Source organism: Triplophysa dalaica, chromosome 9 (assembly GCF_015846415.1).
Source record: "Triplophysa dalaica isolate WHDGS20190420 chromosome 9, ASM1584641v1, whole genome shotgun sequence".
NCBI classification, from domain to species: Eukaryota; Metazoa; Chordata; class Actinopteri; order Cypriniformes; family Nemacheilidae; genus Triplophysa; species Triplophysa dalaica.
In genome coordinates this window covers 2,142,225-2,160,444 of record NC_079550.1, presented here as the reverse complement: position 1 = coordinate 2,160,444, position 18,220 = coordinate 2,142,225, and the positions used below count along the sequence as shown (strand labels likewise).

General features: G+C 39.1%; 1 protein-coding gene across 1 annotated transcript in view; it reads right to left on the bottom strand.

The window, feature by feature from the left end:
* Window positions 1–18,220, bottom strand: part of limk1a (LIM domain kinase 1a) — an 82,127-nt gene that overhangs the window by 62,043 nt on the left and 1,864 nt on the right. The window contains exon 2 of the mRNA XM_056757502.1: window positions 3,209–3,308. Within this exon, the coding sequence (XP_056613480.1) occupies window positions 3,209–3,308 (100 nt within the window). The remainder of the gene's footprint in view (window positions 1–3,208; window positions 3,309–18,220) is intronic.

The window sequence follows — 18,220 nt, the reverse complement described above, 5'->3', positions numbered from 1 at the left end:
CCTGCTCAAGAAGTTTGCTTGGCTAAAAGATCTGTAAACTATCTGTAAGATCTATATCATCTTTTTACGCTACCCTGGACAAAAATGGTGTTTGACATCTTGTGGCGCTGTGCAAACTTATCAGTGTGACATCAAAAGACTCCAAGACCAGTGTGTTTCTGCCCTTGAATCGCTCTCACGGTACTTTGATGTCATATCCAGATCGCGCTGTCCAGTGCCGCGACGAACACAGCTTATGTTTACATTCACGACGTGTCTCTAAAATTAGACCATTGATCAATGCCAGGTGTCGTGACTCTCGCTAATTTTGCAATCTGAAAGTTATTTACATTGCTGTAGCTAGTGAAAACAACAATGGCGGATGGAATTGTGTAGATTAAGGGGCGTTAACATTATAAGAAAATCCGCTTTGGACATCACAACCGGAGCGAAATCTGAACGGCTTGATTTCTCACATGCTTGCAGGGAAAGGCACACCAAAACAAACTTACTGGGTTCTTATTTCCACGTTTTCTGGGTTGCTAGATGCACCGGGGCCCGATTATAGCACTTAAACACAGAAAAAGTGGGGTTTTCATATGATGTCTCGTTTAACGCCAAAAAGACATCTTCTGACGTTAATAACAGTTACAACACAAAGGTACAAGATATGTAATATGTTTTACATAATGTGCATTGCATCCTTCTAATAGTTTACAGAGCCTTTTAATCAAGAGGTATAAAGGAGGCATGAATTAAAATCACAATTTTTACCCAAGCTTTTGTTATATAAGAGCGAATCGTATTCACGCGAACATCATAAGTGTCAGAACTTTAAAACGCCCTTATTACTGAGAATACATCTGTTATTGACACCAGGCCCAGCGAATGCCAGGTTCTGGAATGCACCTACCGATATTGCGATGCTCAATTTGCAAACCATGTTAGATCTCATGATTGAGACCGAATAAGTCAGCCTTAATTGCCAACTCAATAAAACGATGGATGCAACCGCTTTTATGATTATAGATTTTATTTCATAATCAGTAAATATAACCGAAATTATTAGATTACTTAAGTGTCCCGTCATATTTGTTTATAATAATTATCTGCTTTTCAACTGTCAGAGTACATCTTGTCAATCAGTTTTTGGGATTTCACAGATACTTATGAATCAGAATGAGAAAAACGTTGTGGTTAAAGGAGCATTGCGATAATATGACTCTTAATCTTTAATCTTACTTTTGAGAAATTTAACATTACCAACGAGCAAATATCAATAAAGTTATTATAATTATTTAAAACAATTAACATGTAGTAAGAAACACAAGAAGAAAGCTGGATGAACACATTTAGTTTGTAGATACGGCACTTTGCTTTTGCAATAGTGTTTTAGTTGTGTAGGGTCATCCAAAGTAGAGTGCAGTTTCTGCATTTTGGTGTACAAAGGTCAGATCAGTGGTCATGGTTTTTATCTATACATTTTTTTTCCTAATAAGGCACTACATAAATGCATTACCACTAATCTAGCCACAACATGTTTGACTGGCTGGTGTGAAAACTTAAAAGGCATTTTCTCAGTTTCAGTGTTTGCATAGGTACTGCACTTTGCCTGTTTAAGTGTTTAGTATCTAAGAATTTTACTGCAGTTTACTAGAGTGTTTTTGAACTTTATACAGTGTTTATAATTTAGTACAAGGGCACTACAATTTTCAATAGCAAATACTAGTAAACTACGGTATTTTTGTCTGAGTGTTTAACAGGACTTTTATTTTGACTTTTATTTTGACTCTTAGTTCATGCGATCATATCCTCATACAGGGCAGACACAGATTAATCCTCGACCATCACCCATGTTGAATGTTAAACTGTGCACATAATCCACTCAGACACGCAGCCAGATGACATTTAAATAACAGGATTCCGTGTCCGTATCTAGTTACATGGACTCAGTGCAGTGCACCGTTGATAATTGTTACAGACAAACAAGCACAAACATGCAGCTCTATCTAATGCACATATTGTTATTATCATGCATGTACTGTATGTTGCACTGTTGTTATTTATGTTAATTGTCCGGTCGGGCAAGTAAATTTCTCTCCACTTGCCCATACAAAACATTCACATGTCCTGGACAAGCGTTAATGTCGAGCCCTGACAACCATCAGTGCTTACCAACTCCAGTAAAATGCAATACTTTTAAACAAAACCAAAGACTATTATATAGTGTTTATGCTGAATAATTGCAACATTTTGGAAAGATATTTGTCTTGACTATCACCAAACACTCGTGTATGCTTAATGGAGAGTGGTAGATGATAGTAGTAGCAGAACTACTGATCTTAACTTAATGATATTTTGTTTTCTCCTCACATAAAGCTATCGCATGACATAAGAAAATGGTAAAATTTAGTGAATGAAAACTTGACATTTAGGATCGTCCAAGTTCTTCCGATGCCCAATCCAGCTAAAAATGCCCCCCACTATTTTAAACCCTCACACGCATATAAAAAATATTTCTCTTTACCCTGCGAAGCAAAGTTCAAGTTTGGTGAACTCGGACCTGCGAATTTGCATAAATTTGGCACCAATTGATTAAATGTGAATCTTTACGTGGTAGAACTGACATAATTTGTTCAATGCCCTAACCCTCCCAAAAAAAATACACCAGCCTACACTGCCTGAAGTGTTTGTAAAGCTCAACTGGGAGAGCATAGTGTGACGGCACAGAAAAGGTTGGGGGTTCAATCCTAACAAACAAGCATTGAATAAATGCAATAATGTCATAAGTATGTTGCATAAAACAGTTTTTCATCCAAATGTTTTGTTATCGAATGGATTTAAAAAAGTTATCAATCACCATTACTCTAAAATGTTTATCATCGCAATAAATTCTTCGGTTACATGGTATGGGAACAAACCCAGATGTGTTATCATTGACGGCACAAAATAATTGCTTAAAAAAAAGTGTAGTGGTCAACTGCATTAAATGCCAATTTACTGTATCAATAAATACATATAAACAAAATGTATTTTTGATGGTATGCATTTACTATTTCAGTAAGGAAGAAAAACCAAGGAGACAAGGATTTCTCATGCATTCAGGGTGTGAACAGAAAGTATATGACTACATAAAAAGTGAGAAAGATGCAAATAGTTTTGGTTATATGCAAATGTTTATGTAGCTCAGGTATGATGTGACATTTGAGCGAGAAGGAAAATATGTTACCTGAAACACAACGAGTGCCAGTCAGTGTTGAGAGCCTGTAGATACTGTTCATCATTTATGTGCTGTCTGCAACCGGCACACTCGGGCAACCTTCTGCCAGCTAAACAACATCACAAAAACACAACACATCCATTCACATTAACATCACAACCATTTAAAACTGTACTAATGTGCAGTACCACCTACAGTTGTGTTCAAAATTATTCAACCCCCAATGCTGTAAATGGTTTTAGGGAATTTAGTGTACATTTGTAATTGTATTCAGAATGAAATCCTACAAGGACTTCTTAAAGAACCATATGCAACTAAAATGACATCAATTAGTTTTGTAATACAGTAGTAAATGTTTCTTTTGTGAATTCTTCATTGACATAATTATTCAACCCCTTAAAGACTACCACTCTGAAGAACAGATGTTCAATGAAGTGTTTTCAATCAGGTATTGAAAACACCTGTGGATATCAGGGAGCAGCAATAAAGCCTAAAAAGCACCGATTAGGCAGCTTTAAAATGACTGTGATACTCAGCTGCTTCTTGACATTTACTGGTGTGGTTACAAACATGGTGAGGTCAAGAGAATGGTCCAGGAAGACAAGAGAACAGGTGATTACTCTTCACAGGAAGGGCAATGGCTATAAGAAGATTGCAAAGATGTTAAACCTATCAAGAGACACCATAGGAAGCATCATTCGCAAATTCAAGGCAAAGGGCACTGTTGAAACGCTACCTGGTCGTGGCAGAAAGAAGATGCTGACCTCGACTGCTGTGCGCTACCTGAAGCGTAGAGTGGAGAAAAGTCCCCGTGTGACTGCTGAGGAACTGAGAAAAGATTTGTCAGATGTGGGAACTGAAGTTTCTGCTCAGACAATACGGCGCACCCTGCGTAATGAAGGCCTCCATGTCAGAACTCCCAGGCGCACCCCCTTGCTGTCCCCAAAGAATAAGAAGAGTCGACTGCAGTATGCCAAAAATCATGTGGACAAACCACAGAAGTTTTGGGATAGTGTTCTGTGGACTGATGAAACAAAATTAGAACTGTTTGGGCCCATGGATCAACGCTATGTTTGGAGGAGGAAGAACAAGGCCTATGAAGAGAAGAACACCTTGCCTACTGTGAAGCTTGGCGGGGGGTCAATCATGCTTTGGGGCTGTTTTGCTTCTGCAGGTACTGGGAAGCTTCAGCGTGTGCAAGGTACCATGAATTCTCTTCAGTACCAGGAGATATTGGATGACAATGTGATGCAGTCCGTCACAAACCTGAGGCTTGGAAGACGTTGGACCTTTCAACAGGACAATGATCCCAAGCATACCTCCAAGTCCACGAGAGCATGGTTGCAGATTAAAGGCTGGAACATTTTGAAGTGGCCATCGCAGTCACCAGACTTAAATCCGATTGAGAACCTCTGGTGGGACTTAAAGAAAGCAGTTGCAGTGCGCAAGCCTAAGAATGTGACTGAACTGGAGGCTTTTGCCCATGATGAATGGGCGAAGATACCCGTAGATCGCTGCAAGACACTTGTGTCAAGCTATGCTTCACGTTTAAAAGCTGTTATAACTGTAAAAGGATGTTGTACTAAATACTAAGATTGAATGTCACTTGGGGGTTGAATAAAACTGATAATGATGTGAGCTCAGAAAAGACATTTGTGGTTATTTCATTATAAATGTTATGTTATATTTGTCTGACCTACACGTGCCTCTTTGATTTAATTGTAAGCAGGATGACTGAATGATCATAATCAATGTCAAACCGATCAAAACAATCAATTTCAGTGGGGGTTGAATAATTTTGAACACAACTGTATTTTAATACTTTAATTTAAAATACCCGCAGACAGGTCTGGTACAGTTTGTATGACATGTTAGTTAAATTAGGACATTTATATATTTTTTATAAAGGCCTAGTCATGGTTTAGGCAAATCCCTGTCCGGGAAACCACCCCAAAGTGTAGTAACCGTGTTTTTGATGTATTGCTTACTATTTGTATACCATGACTTTTTAAGCAAATACCATGATTAAACTACACTTATTATGGCAGCGGGCTCGATGGTGTCTTGAAGTTCGAACGGGACCGGCTCTTGTAGATGGTTGGTGGTGGAGTCTGTCAGCTGGGCTGCAATCTTTGATGGCTGGTTAGCCGGCTCTAGAGGCTGGGCAGCGGGCTTCACAGACCCCGGATTTCTGCGGGCTCTGTCTCCGGTGGAGGACCTCGGGGAGTCGGACCGCTCGCCGCGTGCACGGACAGGATTTGATGATGATCGATCTCATCCGGGATGGTCTCGCTCAAACAGAGTTGAGCACCCAGTAACCACCGGATGAGATCGAAAAACTCCACAACGGGTCTGTCCTTGAACTCAGGACACAGATTCAGAAGGGAGTCATCATCAAACCCCATCAAAAAACACGCATTAAGCGAGCTATCATCCCAGCTCGCCTCGCAACTCAGAACGAGGGAGTCCTCCACATATCTCTCCAGAGGACGGCCATCCAAAATTTGTTGTGAATGTATTCAACCCCCTCCAGACCATCTTAAGATCTGTGGTCATCAACTCTTTAGGTGTCATGTTTTTGAAAGTTTGAAAATCTACAGCTTCTGGGCTTTAAACCGCAGTCAAATATCACATGCACCTAAGAGCCCTACGCACTTCGAAGTGGGAATTCTGAAGTGAGATTAGCAATTGGTTATATCATCGCATAGCCGTTAGGTAAACAGAGTAATAACACAGACGTTAAATTTCTTCTTTTATCCGAGACGACACTTCACGTTACGTCCCCTTCAGCAGTGCCTTCAAAAGAGCAAAAATTATGTTTGGAAGTCCTAACGCCTCTGCGACGCTATGATGTTAACTGTCTCTGTGTACTGAATTCTCAAAATATGGCACCTGTGGACTTTATAAATCACCAAAGCCATCTCTGGAAAAAACTCTTTTGATCTACACGCTTCACAAGAATGACATATTTTGATTTGAAACAGCAAATTTCGCCAAACTACTAGTTTGCAGGTATTAGGGCTAGTGGTCGACCGATTATCGAACTGGCCGATTATCGGCGTCGATATTAAGGATTAAGCCGATAATCGATATGGGTCATTTTCAAAGCCGATTTGCAGATAAAGTCGTTTAATTTTGAAATGCGCTATTTGGCTCTGATGCAGCCAAGGATTTATTGAGAGCAGTTATTTTTCGCAACTGATTTATACACATAAATGTTCAGAGACAATACACTCAAGGAATAGGCTAATGTACTTACCAAGTGTGCCTAAAATATAATTTTAATGTTATAGCTTCATGAAAACATTTGCGGTCTTTTCAACAACATACACAATAAAGCTATGAGGGCAATTCAATTATTTACACTTATTATATAAATTCAAATTGTGCTAGTTAATTCAATGATGAGCAAAATGATTAATTTAATAGTTCTAGTATTGTATGCAATGTTTAAGTCATCAGAACATATTTGTTTCCATAAATAAATATAATTTATTCCATTCAATTCATTTTTTTTTATTTAGTGTTTTTTACAAAGCCTTTTTCTTTCCAAGCAGCTTTACATGAGAAAAGACAAATAAAACACAGAAAGAGGCAGAATACAGTGCGGTGCAATAAATAAAGCAATGGTCTTATAAACCAATGTTGATCTGCAGCTCTGCTTCCTGCACCACAACCTAGTGTTGCTGAATTCGGACTACTAATTGTTACACATTCTATAATCATTTAAAACCTTAGGGACCTACTACAATTATCTGTTGTTCGTTGTTGTTTACGGTGTTGCTTGTGGTTTACAAAATGTTCACAGAATTCTGCTGGGTGCTCCCTTCTTTCATTTGTTATTATCAATATAAAATGTTATGATTAAGATTTCTCAGTCAGACTTAAAAATGTTTCACATGTTTCAGAGCCTGTGTTCTTAATTTTTATATAAATTTACGTTTTTACACCATATATAAACTCAGCAAAAAAAGAAACGTCCCTTTTTCAGGACTGTGTATTTCAACAATAATGTTGTAAAAATCCAAATAACTTTACAGATCTTCAATGTAGAGGGTTTAAACAATGTTTTCCATGCATGTTCAATTAACCATAATCAATTAATTAACATGCACCTGTGGAATGGTCGTTAAGACCTTAACAGCTTACAGAGAGTAGGCATTTAAGGCCACAGTTCTAAAAACGCAGGACACTAAAGAGACTTGTCTACCGACTGTGAAAAACACCCAAAGAAAGATGCCCAGGGTCCCTGCTCATCTGCGTGAACGTGCATTAGGCATGCTGCAGGGAGGCATGAGGACTGCTGATGTGGCTAGGGCAATAAATTGCCATGTCCGCACTGTGAGACGGCTAAGACAGCGCTACAGGGAGACAGGAAGGACAGCTGATCATCCTCGCAGTGGAAGACCACGTGTAACAACACCTGCACAGGATCGGTACATCCAAATATCACACCTTCGTGACAGGTACAGGATGGCCACAACAACTGCCCGGGTCACACCAGGAACACACAATCCCTCCATCAGTGCTCAGACTGTCCGCAATAGGCTGAGAGAGGCTGGACTTAGGGCTTGTAGGGCTGTTGTAAGGCAGGTCCTTACCAGACATCACCAGCAACAACGCCGCCTATGGGCACAAACCCACCTTCGCTGGACCGACAGGAGTGGCAAAAAGTGCTCTTCACTGATGAGTCACGGTTTTGTCTCACCAGGGGTGATGGACGGATTCGTGTTTATCGTCGAAGGAATGAGCTTTACACCGAGGCCTGTACCCTGGAGCGGGATCGATTTGGAGGTGGGGGGTCCGTCATGGTCTGGGGCGGTATATCACATCACCATCGGACTGAGCTTGTTGTCATTGCAGGCAATCTCAATGCCTTGTGGTACAGGGAAGACATCCTCCTCCCTCATGTGGTACCCTTTATGCATGCTCATCCGGACATGATCCTCCAGCAGGACAATGCCACCAGCCATACTGCTCGTTCTGTGCGTGAGTTTCTGCATGACAGCAATGTCAGTGTTCTGCCATGGCCAGCGAAGAGCCAGGATCTCAATCCCATTGAGCACGTCTGGGACCTGTTGGATCTCAGAGTGAGGGCTAGGGCCATTCCCCCCAGAAATGTCCAGGAACTTGCAAGTGCCTTGGTGGAAGAGTGGGGTAACATCTCACAGCAAGAACTGACAAATCTGGTCCAGTCCATGAGGAGGAGATGCACTGCAGTACTTCAAACAGCTGGTGGCCACACCAGATACTGACTGGTACCTTCATTCAGGGACACATAATTCTATTTCTGTTAGTCACATGTCTGTGAAACATTTTTAGTTTATGTCTTATGGTGTTTACTCTTTTAGTGTTCATACAAATATTTACACATATTACGTTTACTGAAAGTAAAAACAGTTGAAAGTCAGAGGACATTTCTTTTTTTGCGGAGTTTATATATATATATATATATATATATATATATATGCATTATAAAAGCAGTTTTAAAGCATTGTAATGCACATTTTAATGCATTGTAATGTCTTATAGATAATTGTTAATACAGTTAATACATTATAACACTAAGCAATTCATTGTTACAATACACATTTTAAATTGGTTATAAATCTTTACAACTACATATAATGCATTACAACACACATTATGATTAATAATAATGCATTATACCCTTTAATAACTCTTTATAATGCATTATACATACATGCTTCAATGAAAGTACTACCAAATATGTTACTTACTAATATTCATTTGTGAATTCATGAGACTTTCTCTTGTGGTACTGAAAAAGCTTCAAATAGCTCCTGTGATCGGTATTGGCCGATACAGCTTTCAGTGATCGAGGATTTTCAGTGATCGGTGGCCTCGAGCACACATGGGATCTTTTTTAAAGGGACACCCACCCCAAAAATGAAAATGCTGTTATGTATTACTCACCCTCTAGTTGTTCCAAACCTGTTTAAATGTCTTTGTTCAACCGAACACAAATATATTTGGTAGAAGTGTAGGAACTGAAAATTCTTTGGAATCATTGACTACCATAGCATGAAAGATCATAATGGTCAAAGGTGACCCAGAAGTTTTTGCTTTCCTAAATCCCCCAAAACATCTTTTGAGTTTCACAGAACAAGAAATCTATACAATACCTAGGAAACCATTAAGATAAGCAAATACAGCAATAGAAAATGTATTTTGGCAGTTCTTAACTTTGATTTGACCAGAAAATAATTGGGCTAGTTTTCATTCCTTTGGGCGGGTTTTGAGGGGTCATTGGGCTGCTTTCAGGAAGCTAGTCAGCAAGATCCCTGTGACCAGCAGCAATAACAAGATAAGCTAACGTTTACATGATGACTATCTAGAATTCTATATAATCTAGTTCAGTGATGGGACAATTTTGTATTTAAATGTGTTTAATCTTAGTATTTTTGTATTTTCAAACTAAAATACTTTTTGTATTAGATTGCAGAGTTCAAAATGCATGCATTTGAAATACAAAATACTATTAATTTGTAACAGTATTTTGTATTTAAATGCGTTTAATCTTAGCATCTTTTTGTACAGCCTAGTTAATTAAAAAAATCAGCAGTCCAATGAAAAGGTTGATTGGCAAAATGTATTTTGTATTTTGAAAATACAAAATTTCTTTTTTTGAATGTTAAGTTCTACTTCTGTAGTTATTTTGGTGAAAGTAATTCAAAAGTAACACAGGAGTCATGTAATGTATTACTGTTATTTAAAAGTAATCCCTTACCTAACAACATTACTGTTTCAGAATTGTAACAAGTAATCTGTAATGTATTACGGTTTGGAAGTAACTTGCACAACACTGGTAATGTAAATGCAATCCAGACAGTTTATCTACATTTAACGGTACAACTTCACAGAGAACCCAAGCGGAAAGTAACTCTTGCTCCTTAACGTTGTTGTTCATTTTCCCACCAAATGATCTTAAATACTTTATAACAGTGTATCATTATTTGCAACCAACAAAGGATGTCAAATAACACATGATGTTTTACTTGATCACTTCATCTTTATCATCCCATATGCTATTTGTGACTGCCACAAACGGGTTTTACTCGCACACACAGCTCCAGCAGTGTTTTTTAAACGCATCATATCATAGCCACGAATAGCAACACTATACTAGCTTGTTTCTAACATATATGTGTGTGTGTATTCGCTGTATAGCCTACGCCGTAATATACTTTGTTTTCCCACTGTCTCGGGGGCTGCTGCCGTGCCTCATACCGTCCCCGAAAGATCGAAGCGGCAGCTGTGCAGCTTGAAACGAAGCTCTGAATACACCGTATATATAATTTCCACACAGAAACAAGATTGTGTAGGGTTGCTGATGTCAGTAAACACTCTATTTGGGGTGCAAAGAAACGAAGCGGTATCACTTTCAACCGAACCACACCAAGAGAGATGTAAGTGGTCGCTTTTGATCATATAGTAACTTCGGCCTACTAATGTGATTTTTTTATGTGTCTGTGACATGAATAAAAAAATAACGCGTTTAAAAAAACTTTAAAGTCTGTGTGTGTGCGTGTGAAACCAGCCACAGCTTTAATATGGTTAATATGTGGTATGGCTGAAGTGGTCAAGTACAAAAGCTTGTGTATTTTGAGAAACATCCTCTGCTTATACTTTCACATGTAAGATCATTATTGTTTTAACTGTGGTTTACACCGCTGCCTCGATTTCAACATGGCTGCGGCGGATACTTTCCAGAGTATCTGAAACATGCTCATCCGTTATACGTGTTGTGTAAAATCTCCCCTCACCGGGTCTATTTTTAAATTGCAGGCGTTTTAAAATAACATGCGGGAAACTATAGAGATCCGATCAGAGAACCGGATGTGGAAGCCACTTGATGTTGACAAGTGTAAACACGCTGTGTCCTGATTGTCTGAAGATCCAATCTGCTTGTTCCGATCACAGAGATCGCATGTTAATGCCAAATATAAACGCACCCTATGATTTGCCTGATCCGAATGCTGAAATTTAAATATGTTGCTATTTAAAAATACCATCTGCCTGATCTGTGTGTCTGAGTGAATGTGGTGCACTTTTCAACGTTCTACAGTCGTGGCCAACAGTTTTGAGAATTACATAAATATTGGAAATTGGAAAAGTTGCTGCTTAAGTTTTTATAATAGCAATTTGCATATACTCCAGAATGTTATGAAGAGTGATCAGATGAATTGCATAGTCCTTCTTTGCCATGAAAATTAACTCAATCCCAAAAAACCTTTCCACTGCATTTCATTGCTGTCATTAAAGGACCTGCTGAGATCATTTCAGTAATCATCTTGTTAACTCAGGTGAGAACGTTGACAAGCACAAGGCTGGAGATCATTATGTCAGGCTGATTGGGTTAGAATGGCAGACTTAACATGTTAAAAGGAGGGTGATGCTTGAAATCATTGTTCTTCCATTGTTAACCATGGTGACCTGCAAAGAAACGCGTGCAGCCATCATTGCATTGCATAAAAATGGCTTCACAAGCAAGGATATTGTGGCTACTAAGATTGCACCTAAATCAACAATTTACAGGTTCATCAAGAACTTCAAGGAAAGAGGTTCAATTCTTGTAAAGAAGGCTTTAGGATCGTCTCCTAGCGAGGATTCAGCTGCGGGATCGGAGTGCCACCAGTGCAGAGCTTGCTCAGGAATGACAGCAGGCAGGTGTGAGCACATCTGCACGCACAGTGAGGCGAAGACTTTTGGAAGATGGCCTGGTGTCAAGAAGGGCAGCAAAGAAGCCATTTCTCTCCAAAAAAAAACATCAGGGATAGATTGATCTTCTCCAGAAAGTATAGTGAATGGACTGCTGAGGACTGGGGCAAAGTCATATTCTCCGATGAAGCCCCTTTCCGATTGTTTGGGGCATCTGGAAAAAGGCTTGTCCGGAGAAGAAAAGGTGAGCGCTACCATCAGTCCTGTGTCATGCCAACAGTAAAGCATCCTAACACCATTCATGTGTGGGGTTGCTTCTCATCCAAGGGAGTGGGCTCACTCACAATTCTGCCCAAAAACACAGCCATGAATAAAGAACTGTAACAAAACACCCTCCAACAGCCACTTCTTCCAACAATCCAACAACAGTTTGGTGAAGAACAATGCATTTTCCAGCACCATGGAGCACGATGTGCCATAAGGCAAAAGTGATAATTAAGTGGCTTGGGGACCAGAATGTTGAAATTTTGGGTCCATGGCCTGGAAACTCGCCAGATCTTAATCCCATTGAGAACTTGTGGTCAATCCTCAAGAGGCGGGTGGACAAACAAAAACCCACTAATTCTGACAAACTCCAAGAAGTTATTATGAAAGAATGGGTTGCTATCAATCAGGATTTGGCCCAGAAGTTGATTGAGAGCATGCCCAGTCGAATTGCAGAGGTCCTGAAAAGAAGGGCCAAGACTGCAAATACTGACTCTTTGCATAAATTTCATGTAATTGTCGATAAAAGCCTTTGAAACGTATGAAGTGCTTGTAATTATATTTCAGTACATCACAGACACAACTGAAACAAAGATCTAAAAGCAGTTTAGCAGCAAACTTTTTGAAAACGAATATTTGAGATTAGATGAGATTCAATTTTATTGTCATTACACATGTACAAGTACTATGCAACGAAATGTATCAAATTTATGTAATTCTCAAAACTTTTGGCCATGACTGTACATGTGTGAGGCTTGAGGTTTGGCATGATCTCACAGTATGGGGACAAGAAGACATGAACTTCTTCTGTTTTACTTCAAACTTCTTTAAGTCAAAAATTCTTTTTTAGTCAAAATTCTTTAACTTTCAACTATTAGAAATGCAACTACAATTTTATCCAGGTAACATTATTTTATTAGAAAGTTGCAAGAACATCTGGTTAGGGAAAACAAAGTTCTATCCCAAGTGCACCACACATAATCAATCCTGTATAAATGTAAAATTAATAAAAAAAAAATATCTGTGCAAAAAAACACATGGAATGAGAATTTGTAAGTAACATATGTTCACAGGCCGTTTTGTAGGTGTATTGGTAGTACCACATGTACAGGGTCATCACCTGTCGCTCTTAAATAAAATAATCAGATATTTCCGAGCCAAAGTCAATAATTTAAAATGTTTGTCGTTGACTGAAATGTTTGTTACCGCTTGGTAAACGGATCTGTTCAAAAGAGTCAAAACAGTTGGTGGTCTTGTCCCTCTCCAGCCTTCAGATTCTTCAGTCAACGCTAAAAAAAATCGGTTAAAGAGTCATATGTCAGGGTATTTCGATATTTATTATGGTGCACTGTAACTGAAGTTCACTCTTCTCACAAAACAATCTGATTTTTTCAGGTTTCTATAACACCGCATCCTAACCAAATGCGACGCGATGAGATTCCTGTCCATACCTAACGCTTTTCTTTGTCCACGCAGCCTCGCACGCTGCAGTTGAAAAGTGCACAAAGAGAGATGCGTCTTGTTCTCATAACCTCAGTTATACCGCTATGCTATAATTTCCCAATCTGAACGTATGCAATCAAATGTATATAGCTTGTCTTCATCCATATTTGGCTATTAATATTCATGAGGTGCAGAACTTACATCGAATGAGATTGTTGTGTGGGCGGAGCAGTCAGCCGCTACGTTGCAGAAATAGAAACCATTTCTAAAGTAGAAACGACCGTTGCTCGTCGCTTCAGTTTCACCTCTAGTTCAACAGACGAATCAATCAGAAGCCTTTTTTCAAACGTAAAAGATGCCTGCTAAATTGTGAAAGTGTGCATGTGTATACCTCAATCTTGGAAGAGATTGCGATCATGATTTTTCTTACTATGGGAGGTCGCGGTGTACAGTCTACTATGGTGAGGGACGTGACATGAAGCGGTTGCGAATCAGACCGCCTCCACATGCTTTGGAATAATATTAAATATTGTATATTATTTACAGGCATAATTTTCCCTATGATGACATCAACGTACGAGAGAATATGAAACCGCTCGTTGGAAGATATTTTTTCTATCTGGTTTATGTGGATTATAAAAAAGGAGCGAATGGATTTTTTCTATTGTATGCTGGTTTATACACACACTATGGACACATATTAGTATTCAAACACCTTATAAAAGTAAATTTTCCAGAATAGGACATTTTCGGTTAACTCGACCTCTGGTCTTCCAAACTTCCCACCAAACACAGTAAGTTCTGACGACGTCGCCAGTTCTTCTTCATTTGGTTAGCGTGACATTACTTTGTGACCACATTCTGAGGACGTCTTGGCAACGTTCCATTTCTTCAAATTTTTGCTTGCGTTCCAGAAACATCCTAGCCACGTCCTCAAATAACGTTGTGAATTAATCCCATGGAGAACTTTGTAGCGCCGTAATGTACTGGTCTTAATGCAAAGTTTGCACATCCCACGTTGTATAAAGAAGACGGGTTTCTGACTTGTGTCTGCGCATCCCGCATTGTATAAAGAAGACGTACGCGTGTCTGCGCAGCTCTGATAGCTGCTTCACATCGTTCCTAGTGGCCTGGCGCTGTACTGCCAAGTCAGCCAAGCCCAGTCCGCCCCCGATGTCATCGTCCATCACCATGTTTTAATGTAGCCATGGTCCGATCCCAATAGGCCCTTTTCACATGACGTCACACATCTTCCATTCTGCCGAGAAGAAGTGTATCGTTTCTTTCTGCTATCGACTCAGAATGGAGTTTACCAAGTCTCTTGCACAGCTGCCAGAAATATGGCTAGATGATGTGCAACATCTTGCAGGCAAATTTTAGCTTACGACAAGATCAAAGCTAGATTAAGGATAAAAAAAAATTCGTTGAACAGTACCTGTTTGATTATGAAGGTAAGTGTTTAGTTTTCTTTTTGTGCTAGGATAAATTCTTGAATACGTGTTCTGTAAAAAAAATGTATTCCAGCGCGACGGAAAAACGGAAGTTCTTTTTCTTCTTGTTTGTTGCATGACAGATGTTATGAAACACTGCTTTGCGAAAAGGTGGAAGTTAAGTTACATCATTGAGAAAAGGGCCTATTTAGGTGACATTGCCCAACCATAGGCCATGCGCATCTCCAGCATGCACACAACTTCTCTGTTCCGCGCGCTCACATCACTTAAATGTTAACGGTCATTACTTTTTACCTCACTGCCTGATATATTACTCAAGCAGTTAATTCATATTCCTTCTTTACTTTATACCTTACAGATGTGAGAGTAAATACATATTTTTGTGATATTTTTGTGAAAATCGGCATTCTAACAGTGACACGGGGCTGTGTAGTCAACAGTCAATGGAGTCATATCCCCGTTACCCTTTACTTCCTGACGTAAAACCCGCATGACAACGATGTCATGGACCAATGCGGAAGTAGTGTCTAGCGTCTAGCAAGCCAATAACTTGTTTCGTGCAGTCACTTATTTATGGACCACAATTATTCGCAACATTTATAAAACTTCATCAGCTAACATGATTTCTCATTCTCGTCTGATTGATGGCTTCAGTGTTGGAGTTAAAGATAACAGATCCCATCATCCCACGCTCCTTTACAGCATCATTAAGCTACAGAATTTGATCGTGTGCCCTCTAGCAGCGGTTTTACAAAATTGCATTAAATAATCCATGTGAGTGATGATTATTGTTTAAATTAAATAAATAAAAAATTATGACATGACTGTTTGGTCGTTAGAGATACATTATGGTACATTCCAGGTATGTCTTCAGGAGGTAATCACCACGTGCCAGCAACGTCCTATGTTAAGTCGTTAGGATGAATATGAGAATCACAAACACATTATTTGGAAAGTTGTGGCAATGAATATGGTCTGGTCCAGGTACGTCGTCACAACGTAACCGTGTTAGCTGTGTTGTGTCTGTACTGAAGAATAGAAGTGACAGAGAAAGCTCAAGAGCAGGGAGAAAAAGAGCCCGCAACAAGTGCTCGTTTGGCCCGATTCACATTTCACATCATTGCAGCGCACATTTTCGTTATATTAAATGACGGCAGGCACACGGCAATAGGGGGTGACACGCTCTTTATTCAGGCGTGTTTGCGCCCAGACGAGATGAAAAAAATCTCAACATTTCACATAGCCGCAAGTAGGGTATTCTTAAGATTTAATCGATATCGATACCGCTTATCAATACAGTTACTTATTAATACTGTTATCGATACTCCGATCTATAATTTAATGCAAAAACACATGATGTGTTAAATATTTAAACATTTTAGGCCGAGCAAACAGAAAATGCTACATCACAAAATGTGTGTGTGTGTGTGTTCTTTAGCATTCCACTTATGTCACTTAGCATGTGCATAGTAGCACATCGTAATGCAATTCAACGTATTTACTTTAGATCACTATGGTTATTTGGCTGGTAGACCGTATTTCTTTTTCCCTTTCTGGTTTTAGGTCTACATAAATTATATGTACTATTTTCAAAATTTTACAAGCACATGTACTTAAATTTACTAAAGTAAATAGATATACCCTGTGGCCGAATTATCAAAAACGATGTTATATCTTCTAAAATAAAGAACTTTTATTTTGTTGGGTTGCCACAAAGGGTAGTTTGACGGAATCTTCCTCGTTGTGAAACACCGACACTGAAAGCTCCACAAAGCAAGCATGGCACTCTTCACTCGTACACGTAAAAGAAGCAGATAACAAATACATAGTGGATCATATGGCCCTAGATATCACACATACGCGAGCAAACTTCGCCATTCGGACATTATTCAGGGATTGAAAATGAAAGGCAGCAGCAGCCAATAATTCGCAATTTAACACCCCAAAACACAGAGATATGGGTGTCGACCCAATTACGTACCACTCCAAAAAAGTACCGGATCTCGGTACACATCCCAAGCCGCAACCGCACAGCAGGTCATGTGACAAGAGCCAACCAGTCAATATAGACAAGCTCAATGAAGATGGAGACACAGATGATAACAGCATAACTGAATCTGGTAGAGGAGTAATTCCAAGGTATTTTCAGTTCATAAAATCGCTTTATCCTTTTATATTTATACCTACTCGTTTCAACTGCTATCGTGGCCCATGGTTGCTTAGTGACAATAGACACCAGGAGACCGCAAAGTCCAGTGCCAAGTTGCATAAAGCACCTTAAGTTTTTTCTTTAAATGTGACACTTAAGGGGTGATTTCCCATTACCAAAGACAATGGGAGAATAACTTAAGTAAAATTTAAAGGTATATTTAAGGGCACACTTAAGGGAAAATTACACTTAAGGTGGTTTATGCAACCTGGCCCAGGCGCTTTGGAAAAAAGAAGAAAGCAATGTGGCTCACGTTTTCCACACGCTTTTATAAGCGAAATGTGAATCGCCGCTTAGGAGTGAGAAGCTCCATTGAAAAGGACCGTACATACTAATAACACTTGGTTTCGGAAGGCTGAAATTTACAAGTTCGTTTTAACCGGACCACTAGGATGAAAAATGCTGTAGTGTGCTATAGTATTTGCTTTAGCAAAATTGATTATTGTAGTAAAATGGTAAACATAAACTGTAGTAAGCACTGCAGTATACTTCAATATAGGTTCAAAAACACTTATGTCTCTATGAAGTTTACAGCAGCTTCCTAAGTAGGCCTTCTATAGTATGGTACTACAAATATAGTGGTTGTCATCATCACACGTTTCAATGCAAGTTTCTAGACTCGCCTAAAGTTAAACTTTACATATATTTACAAATTTACAATCAATCTGACTTTTTAATTCGCAACACTGATCCATGCACCCATGCACAAGCATCCCAGGTGTGGGAGAAGTGCCCAACTGGAGCGATTGACGGAACAACAGACTAAAAGCAGGTCAAAAGAATATTTGATTTGTTAATTTGTTATGGGTGGATTAATTCACATGTTTTTCATCAAACTTTAGACTGATTTAAAGATCTACATATCATGGTAATATTAGAGTTTGAGGGAACTTGTATCATTTTCCAGTTGTTGATGAATAATTTTGCATTTACAAAATGAGCTTGCATTTACACTCCAGTAGGTATGATGAC